This window comes from Conger conger, chromosome 4 (genome assembly GCF_963514075.1).
Source record: "Conger conger chromosome 4, fConCon1.1, whole genome shotgun sequence".
Taxonomy (NCBI): domain Eukaryota; kingdom Metazoa; phylum Chordata; class Actinopteri; order Anguilliformes; family Congridae; genus Conger; species Conger conger.
The window spans coordinates 77,290,651-77,300,667 of NC_083763.1; the positions used below are offsets into that span (position 1 = coordinate 77,290,651).

At 41.6% G+C, this 10,017-nt stretch overlaps 1 protein-coding gene across 1 annotated transcript; it reads left to right on the forward strand.

The window, feature by feature from the left end:
- The first annotated feature begins 2,321 nt into the window (after positions 1 to 2,321).
- Positions 2,322 to 9,576, forward strand: LOC133126928 (E3 ubiquitin-protein ligase TRIM35-like). Its single transcript, XM_061239434.1, has 6 exons — positions 2,322 to 2,932; positions 4,612 to 4,707; positions 5,182 to 5,412; positions 6,907 to 6,929; positions 7,111 to 7,229; positions 7,640 to 9,576. Exons 1-6 carry the CDS (start codon positions 2,588 to 2,590, stop codon positions 8,179 to 8,181), a joined length of 1,356 nt encoding a protein of 451 aa, XP_061095418.1. The 5' UTR covers positions 2,322 to 2,587; the 3' UTR covers positions 8,182 to 9,576.
- The last annotated feature ends 441 nt before the right edge of the window (positions 9,577 to 10,017 follow it).

Below are 10,017 nucleotides of genomic sequence, written 5' to 3' on the forward strand. Positions count from 1 at the left end.
TCACCCTGTCTACACAACACACTGCTCACCCTGTCTGCACAACACACACCTCATCCTGTCTGCACAACACACTGCTCACCCTGTCTGCACAACACACTGCTCACCCTGTCTGCACAACACACTGCTCACCCTGTCTGCACAACACACTGCTCACCCTGTCTACACAACACACTGCTCACCCTGTCTGCACAACACACACCTTACCCCTTCTGCACAACACACTGGTCACCTGGACGGACCGCACTCTGAACGGGCAAATTGTCCGTCTCCTTCTACACGCATCTGACGTCTCACGGAAACCAGCTCTGACACAAACACAAGGCCTAGAGGCTAGGGCTCACTTGGGTGTGGAGCCTGGTCTGACTGTCTGTGCTATGGGTTAGTGTCTATGCCTTAAGCCTGGACAGCCACAGCTTCTCACCTTTTCACTTTCACAACTTAAAAAACTTTAACATCAGCAACCAGACAATAAGCTAAAATGTCCATAAAATGTGCACCCAAATGAATGAGATTGCTAAAAAAAAAAAAAACCCTGTGAGCAGAAGTAGTGGATCGCAGAAATAGACAGGGCCACCCACGGCTTGCCCACCCTGCTTCTCCACAATGAAATCCCCTCAGTCTGCTCCGTTTCTCCACGGTCTTGCTCGGCCGTCAGAAACTTTGCCATAACATTACATTATTGACATTTGGCAGACGCTCGTATCCAGAGCGACATACAGTTGATTAGATGTACCTTAACCACTACACTACAGGCCACCAATAACCTCAAACTGGGGGGGGTTCAGGTCCGTCTGTGATTCCTGCTGGAGTAAAATTATACACCAATAGGAATTACACTACACAAACAGACAGGAATCAAACTACACCGGCTAATAGGCAGAGATGTGTCCATGAAAAGCCATCTCATCATAAATAGAAAATTGCTTGATCTCATTGTAATTTTAAAATATCATCTTTTTTTCTTTTCTTTTTTTCCTGTAAATGGCTGGATCTCTAAGATGCCTTAGTCTTCAGAAAAAGTCTTCCCGTTTAAAGTGCGGTTATGCGTTGTATATAGCAGGCAATTAGCCAAGTACTAGTTTTAGTTCTGCTTAATCCAGGACATTAACGGCGCTGCTAACAAGAAAAGCAGTGGCACGCAGAAGCTAACGTCCCCTTTTCGTTTCGATGTCAGTTCCTCCTATTCCAAGGGAGCAAGTTCAAATGGTCGTCATACACACGAAAACAAGAGAAGTTCCTGCGCAATTTGGAAAGTGAACACAGCAGCCTAGCTTTGAACATAGGCTGGCTAACTAGAGACGGAATATCCCCGGCTCCTAGGATCATTGGCGTAATGTGTTTTCGTATGCGCATGTGGGAAATTTGAATCCAAGCCTCTCACTCGTCCAAATATTTGTTGAACAAACGCGTTACCAGTCAGCTGAAGACGAACTCGCCCCTAGCCAAGGGCAACAATGTTCTTTTGAATTTGAGGGTTACGTCATCAGGGAGTGTTGTCGAGGTAATCTGCTTTTAGCCTTTACTTTCACTGCTGTTTTCACCATGCTTACTAGCGAACTAGCTGAGCTAACCACGCTACACACGCACATGTGAAACCAGTCAAATTCTCAGATGGCCTTTGGATAAGAAATTTCTAAACAACAGTATGCTGGCTTCAGTTCGCCTTACCTGCATACATTTGGACTGTGGGAGGGAACAGGAATACACGGAGCGACTCGCGAAGAACAGGCAAACTCCACACAGAAAGGCTCTCATCAGGCTTCAAGCCCAGGACCTCCTCGCTGTGAAGCCACACTGCTACCCTGAATCTGAATCTCCTCAGTCAAATTAACAATCCTGCTGTGTGAATCGATAATATGTAAAAACAAAAACCTAACAAAACAAACAAAAAAATAAAACAAACAATGGAATACTAGTCATACTAGTCAGCCTGAGATTTAGTACGAGTAGTATGCTAGGATGCTAGTATGCGGGTTTTGAGCACAACCATGAGTCCTTTGGTCAGTTAAACCCAATCGGTCAATTAAACATCAACCCAAAAGGCATGTAGCAGTCACCTCAAGCCTTTGTGATTTTGTCAAAATTATTAACATCCCCATCTAGGGCTGTTTACTGTGGTATGGGCAATATAAAAAACTTCAAAAGTTGTCCCCCCCTCTGACAATTTCAGACACAATACATTCAGCATGTTTGGTCAGGCTTCAAGGGTTTGAGATGAAGCAGCTAAAACTGATCTCTGTAAAATGTGTTAATGATTAAGAGTGTGCACTGTGGAGAAAGCGCCACAATGCTGTAGTTCCTCCTTGAGGAGGCTAACATTTCCGAGTATAAAAAAGCAGGGACCAGTTTCCACACTCAGTTTCAACACCCAGAGAGACCCGGCGAACCAGAGAGAGCTCCAAAGGAATTATGGCCACAACACATTTTACAGCACGGGCTTAATTGGAAGGAACAGTACTTTTATTCAGCTTATTGTTATTTTCAGTTCTTATTTTTTCAGAGCAATAACAGAAAGTGAAATTGAACCGTCGGCTGTAACCGCTGAAGCTAATTCTGGGCGCAAGGCCGAGGAAACCGTCGCGCTGAAATGGCTTCCAGCTCGGCTCTCCCAGAAGACATCACCTGTGCCGTGTGCATGGACATCTTCACCGACCCTGTCGGCCTAAAATGCAGCCACGTTTTCTGCAAAGCCTGTCTACACAAATGGTGGGGGGAGAACAAGGCAAGAGAATGTCCGATTTGTAGGGACAGAACTACTTCTGATTTTGAGAAACCGGCTTCCGCGTCCGAGTCACTCTGCGGCCTCCACGGCGAGAAACTCAAGCTCTTCTGTCTCAACGACGAGGAGCCGATCTGCGTCGTCTGTCAGACTTCAGAGAAGCACGAGAATCACAAACTGCGACCACTAAAGGAAGCCACGCTGAAGTATAAGGTTTGTAAATATTATATTAATCATAACATAAAGGCCTATATATAGGGGCACTGACCACTTTATTAGGTAGACCTGTAGTGCAGCGTGTTAATGCAATCAATCCTGTGGCAGACGCTCGGTGCATTAAAGGGTTCAGTTGTTGTTCAAGTAAGACATCGGAAATGTGATTGAAGATTATTGATGCCAGACACAGTGATTTCAGGGTGATCTCAGAAACTGCTGATCTCCTGGGATTTTCACCCACAACAGTCTCTAGAGTTTACAGAGAATGATGCTGACATAAAAAAACATCCAGTGAGCAGCAGTTCTGTGGGCAAAAACACAGTACAGAGGTCAGAGGAGAATGAGCATTGACAGGTTCAAGCTGAACAGGAAGGCAACACTAACTCAAATAAATGTAAATCTGCCCTTTTCAGGCCTATACTGTATTTCATTTTAATGAAGTAAAAATGTGCAAAGGTAACTGTGGATGCTTGTTGTAGAATATATTTTAAAAGTTGATTAACATATACATTTTGGTTACTGGATGACAAATTTATGAGAACATTATTAATACACCTGCCCATTTTGACTCACTCTAGCCATGAAAATCAAATTTGACATGGTCTCTCTATATCCCCCTTCCTCTCACACAAGCACACGGTGTGTATTATAAACACAATAACATAATACTTGTAGTGCAATGTAGCTCTTCGTCTCATTGACTGAAAGTGTGAAATTGAGAGTTGGAGTATAGTACCCTCTTACACTTCCCTTGTCCTGACTAATTGACAAATTATTACCACTGCTGTCCTAATAGATTTATAGCACTACCATTTTTGTAAAATATTTAATCTGTTTCAGAGCACCTGTTATCACTGTTGGGAGTGTAACTGTGTTTCAGTCTCAGTTATAAACAACTTATTAAAGAAAAAGAGTATTGTGGATTTAAACATTGTGGAGTATTGTGGATACACATTTTATTGAGTTTGAGTTTGTGCACAGTAAAACATTTTGGGTGCACTGTGCCCCGATCCTAACCCTGACTGAACAGTGAACAGTGAAGAAGAAAATGTGCCTCCACAACGCTGCACACCTTGCAATCAGGCAACATTGTGTATTCCAACAGACTTTCATTTTGTGTCTGGAAAAAATGCTTGCATAGACTTCCTCATAATTAGTCCCGCGATTAGTCAACAACCAATAACCAAGTTCCTGTTTTTCAGCGAGAATTCACCATTGTATGCCTCCTTATTTAAAACATGCACCAGCGTTCGCAGATGATGTGTGAAAAGTAAAATACATTTCAACGTCCGTGTGTGACTTCATAATAAAGCCAGATGTGAGTTTAATGTGTCAAAAGAACCTTTACTACAAAGGATATCACAAAATGCTTTGCTATATACACCGATGAACCAAAGTGGAGCTATTTTTGGTGGCATGTGGAGGACCAACCTTGGTCATAATGTTTAGGCTCATCTGTGTATATTTTATAACACTGCATACAAAGACCATTCAGTGATTTACTGTGTAATTGTAATGCACTTCCTGTATCATGTTACTGCAGTCTTGTCAATTAAATGTTTCCTTTTACTTTTTGATATTTCCATTCACTGGCTCATTTGTGTGCTCGCAAACAAAACATCCCAGGGCTTTTCCTGCAGTGTAAGAATCTGAGAATATAGGACGTGTCGTTCCAGGAGGAAGTCAACGGTGCTCTAAGACCTCTGCAGGAGAAGCTGGAGTACCTTATCGCCGAGAAGCAGAAGGATGACCACGCAGCGGATTTCATCAAGGTGCATTCACTGTGGACTGCATTAGCATGCTAACACAGATTAGCACTTTACTGCAGATTACCATGCTAACACAGATTAGCACTTCACAACAGACAGCATTACCATGCTAACACAGATTAGCACTTCACAGTGGATAGCATTACCATGATAACACAGATTAGCACTTCACAGTGGACAGCATTACCATGCTAACACAGATTGGCACTTCACAACGGACAGCATTACCATGCTAACACAGATTAGCACTTCACAACAGACAGCATTACCATTTTTAAAAACAGATTTTTTAATATTCTGTTTCAAAGAGACTGCATTCCATGACCACAACAGCATTAGATATATATGATTCCTATAAATTATTAATGAGGAGACGAAAGAGATGGCCTGACAAAAATATTTGAGAACCGCTAATTTAGCCTCTCACACTGTTTATTTATAGTTTATTGTCACATAAGTGCTACATTCCTCTTTCAGAGCCAGGCTGAGTGCACAGCTATACAAATACACGAGGAGTTTGAGAAACTTCACCAGTTTCTGCTGAATGAAGAAGTGACCAGGGTCACTGCACTGAGGGAGGAAGAGGAGCAGAAGAGCCAGAGGATGAAGGAGAGGGTTGAAAAATTGACAAAAGAGATTTCATCCCTGACAGACATGATTGTAGCTTTAGAGCAGGACATGAAGGCTGATGATATCTCTTTCCTGCAGGTGAGAACCAATTACTGTGTATGCACACGTGTGTTACATGTGTGTTAATGTAAGATACATGTGTGTTAATGTGAGATACATGTGTGTTAATGTAAGATACATGTGTGTTCATTTGGAATATACGTGTGATAATGTGAGATACATGTGTGTTCATTTGGAATATACGTGTGTTAATGTGAGATACATGTGTGTTAAAGGGGCACTTCACCCAAACATGAATCCACCCAGCACCCAGAATACTACCTGTACTGTTTATCCACTCCAGTCTTATAAGTATACATGTACCTCTGAGCACTTATTTGCAGAACGTTCTTACAGATACGCTTTGCTGCAGTTTTAATGTGAAATGTCCACTAGGGTGTGGTAAAGACGCTCAGAATTTAAAGATACAATAGGTCATTTTGGACTTCTAACGGTTAAGAGAGGAATAGCAGAAACAAACAACTTCAAACCACAACACTGTTTATCTATCCCCCTTCTCTGTCAATGTGCTGATGTTGAAACGCCAACGCTTGAACTATTGTACAGTTATACAATGTTTTGGTTCAGAGTGTCAGACCATCAACTGTATATTTTGAAACCTGAATTTAAGGACTATAAACACAGGCAGAGGGTGAGTCAACATTTCAGTTAACCTTTTTCAATGATAACACAAAAATCTTACCGATTGTACATTTAAGGAATGAAAAAGAGCATTTCTAAAATCCTCCGGAAATACCCATTTTTACATATTAGGTTGACTAGTAAAAATGCAATTAAGTAGAAATTAAGATTGCCTTTCCCCTAACCTGTCCGATCCTCCTTCTGGATTGTTTTGAATTTAAGTAATTTGTTGTATTCATGCCAAGTAGTGAGATACGTTATTGGGCGACAGGGCTCAGGCAGTAAGAGCAGTCGTTTGGCAGTCGGAAGGTTGCCGTTTCGATCCTTGTGGAAGAACCTATGCAATAAGTGTAAATCACTTTGGATTAAAAGCGTCTGCCAAATGACTAAAATGTAAAATGTACATGTAAATGTAAATCAGTGCGGAGGTTAAGCCTCTCTGGAGAAAACCAGCCTCTTCTCCTGCCAGTTAAAGTCTGAGCTTCCTTTTAGCGCCCCCAGTGGACATTTGATTTAAAAACCTCAGAACCTGTGAGACAATGAGACTAACCATCCAGATAGTTTGCCTGAGATTTGACATGTTTTATAGATGCATTTCACCGTGATACAATGGACCTCTATAGACCAATATTTTTATGGTGCCCAACTCAACAAGACAAGATTATTTTTTTCAGCTTGGAATAATTGTGTTTTTGTGAATTACATGTGTGCTAATGTGAAATGTATGTGTGATTATCTATATACGATCCAGAATGGGAATCGCTGTAATTACAGAATTAAACCTCTTTGATAACTACATCAAAGAGCTTGGCTCTTGACTGTCAAAAACATTGAATGTGGCCATTGTTAAATGTTAAACGGGTTAACCAATCCAAATTATGTTCATTTCAGAACTACAAGGCCACTAAGAGAAGGTATGTAAACATCTGTCTGTCTCTCTTTTCTATTGTACTGAACCCAAACCCAGCACATTACTGACTCCTGTTCCTGACTCTTATATTGTACTGAACCCAAACCCAGCACAGTACTGACTCCTGTTCCTGACTCTTATATTGTACTGAACCCAAACCCAATGACTCTTGAATGTTGTTACAGAGCCCAATACAAAGTGTCCGTTCCAGAGAAGGTGTCAGGAGGGCGTATTGATGTGGCCACACACCTGGGCAACCTGAAGTACAGAGTGTGGAATAAGATGCAGGAGATTGTTCAGTACAGTGAGTTTTGTAAATGTACTATTATACCTGTAAGCTCTGGAGCACTGTGAAAAATGTAGATCTTTAGATAAAATATAATGAACAAAATGTAATTGATAAATAGATTCAGCTAACTAAACACGGTATTGACTGCGGCCAGCCCAGTCGACAAAAGATTTGCTGCACTTTAAAACATGCTCACAGTAATCCAATGAGTCTGCATGTGGGGATGGCTTTTTATTAAGCGGCTAGTAAATCCTGGACAGTTAGACTCAAAGCCATGAAACTTGGTAAGTCTATTTACACCTCCATCCTGAGGACAGCCATGAAGAATCGGCCTGATTACACAAGCAGTTTATTAAAAATAGAAAACTTTGTTGTTTCTCTCTCTCTCTCTCTCTCTCTCTCTCTGTCCCACCCTCTAACTTTAGCTCCCGTCACTCTAGATCCAAACACCAGACATAATCTCATCGTGTCTGAGGATCTGACCAGCCTACAGTACAGTGGGGAGACAGAGCTGAGTTCTGATGATGATGATGAGGATGAGGATGACGATGGAGGTTTTATCTTCAAAGGTTATGCCTTTGGGTCAGAGGGCTTTTCCTCAGGGATGCACTGCTGGGATGTAGAGGTTGGGGACAATCCTACCTGGGCGCTCGGTGTCGCTGAGAACTCCTCAGGTGAAGGGGAGCCCAGGGAAATGTCAGCTATATGTTACGGTGACGGGGAATACCACATGTATAGCAACGCAGAGAAGACTACTAAGCTGAATGTTAGGAGGGAAGTGAAAACGGTCAGAGTGCAGCTGGACTGGAACAGGGGGAGGCTGTCCTTCTCCGAACCCACTAGCAACACGTCTCTGCACACCTTCAAACGCAGATTCACTGGAAGGCTGTTCCCCTGGTTTTTCGTTGGCTCTGATTGTGTTCCACTGAGAATCTGCCCGCTGAAGATCTGTGTTACAGTGGGCTAAATTGCTGTAGTTTAGATTAACTATCATATTCAACACCAACGTAAATCAGAGAATATACAGTCCCCTCCATAAGTATTGGAACAGCAAGGTCAACACTAAGCTTTCTTGATATAACTTGTGATAGTAGCAGCAGGATGAATTCAAGACATTCAAAGTTATGGAGAAATATTTCAAAACTCATTGGAAGGAACTGCATCATGCAGCAACTGCAAAACACACTGCCAACACAACAACGGACTTCATTAGGGTGAAAAAGTGGTAGGATTCCACTTTGGTCCAATGCTTTTGTTCAAAATGGGGTGGTCTGATACCAAAGGTGTTGTGTTCTAAGTAGTTCAACACATTTAGGTGTAAATACCAGGAAATAAAAAAATGAAATTCTAGACTGTCTCTTTTTTATCTCAACCCCAAATGTATTCAGTGTATTGCAAAGACAAAGGGATTGGGCTTGCTGTTCCAATACTTTTTGAGGGGACTGTACAGAATGTGTGTGGTTGTAATTGGGAATACGTTTTAGTGTGGAGTCTATTTGCTATTTACATATCAAATTATATTTTCAAGTCAGTCTACCCAATCAACTCATTGAGAAGTACAATCAATATCAGCTAGGCTTGCTCTCAAAATCATTTTGCCAATCCCAGTTCTCCAACCACTGCTCAGACTGGCTCTAATTGAAAGACTCTTCTCCCAAGTCAAAGCTTTTATTTTATTTAATTTTATATTTGCCCCTATGCTGCGTTCACGTCATATGGGAGAACGCGGAACGAAAGGAGAATTTCCCATAGCCCAAGAACCAAAAACCGCTCAACCCTGACACGACGGGAAAAATACGATGACGTTATTCTTGAGCCGATATCTAGCATAGATGATTGGCAGCGGTTAAACGTGTAGCGTATCTGGCTGCTGCCGGTTTTCCAGAAATAGTGATCGGCTATCTGACAGTAGCTCTCTTTAGCAGCTCCACCAACCCAGCTGTTATAGGTAGCAGCGCTATCAATCAAACTGTATGCGGTGGCGAGCTGGTGAAAATATTAAATAATATTATGATTTTGCTAACTTGAACAGTCGTTAAGTTGGTAATTATTTGTCTGCATGCCATTCACACGACTCACCGACAGGTTGTACCTAACCGGAGCCATCAGGAAGTTATTTCCCATATTTCCTACTCGGAATTACGACTCGGATCGGATGTAGGTGGTTAATTTCGGTAATTCACATACGACGTGAACGCATCATTATCTTTCATGTGGGAAGTCTAACTCAGCGTTCACTCAGAGTTCAATTCCGTTTACAGTCTACGAGTAAATCCACTGGCAGAGTTTTAATCAGCTTCATTCCTGTTATATTACTAATTAAGTGCTGAATATAAATACAAATAAAATATTTATGGAGCAATCTCATGTGAAATGTGTTTTTTGGTTTCTGTGATCTGTTTTTATTGCTCTTGAGATAAGACCAAAGGCAATTTTCCAGGCTTGGTGGACAATATAGTTATATTATTTTATTTTCGCTTCAATTCGATTCTATTCTAATAATTATAGTAATGATCGTGTGGAAAAATGTTTTAAAAGCATCAGCATATCATGCCACTTTGAAGCTTATTTTCAAACCCTCTGCCACAATTTACTTTCTAATGGACAGACGCATGGTTGCATCTCCTGCACAGTTAAAAGAACATCAAGGATAACACAAAAAAGTCAAGACTTATTCCTATTGTGGTCCTCACTGTTGGATGTCAACAAATTTCAAGGAACTGGTACAGTGTGGTTATGGCAAGAGTTACTATGGCTACAGCAGCAGAAGTGCTCTCCAACTGCAGGGGGCATCTTAAACAGG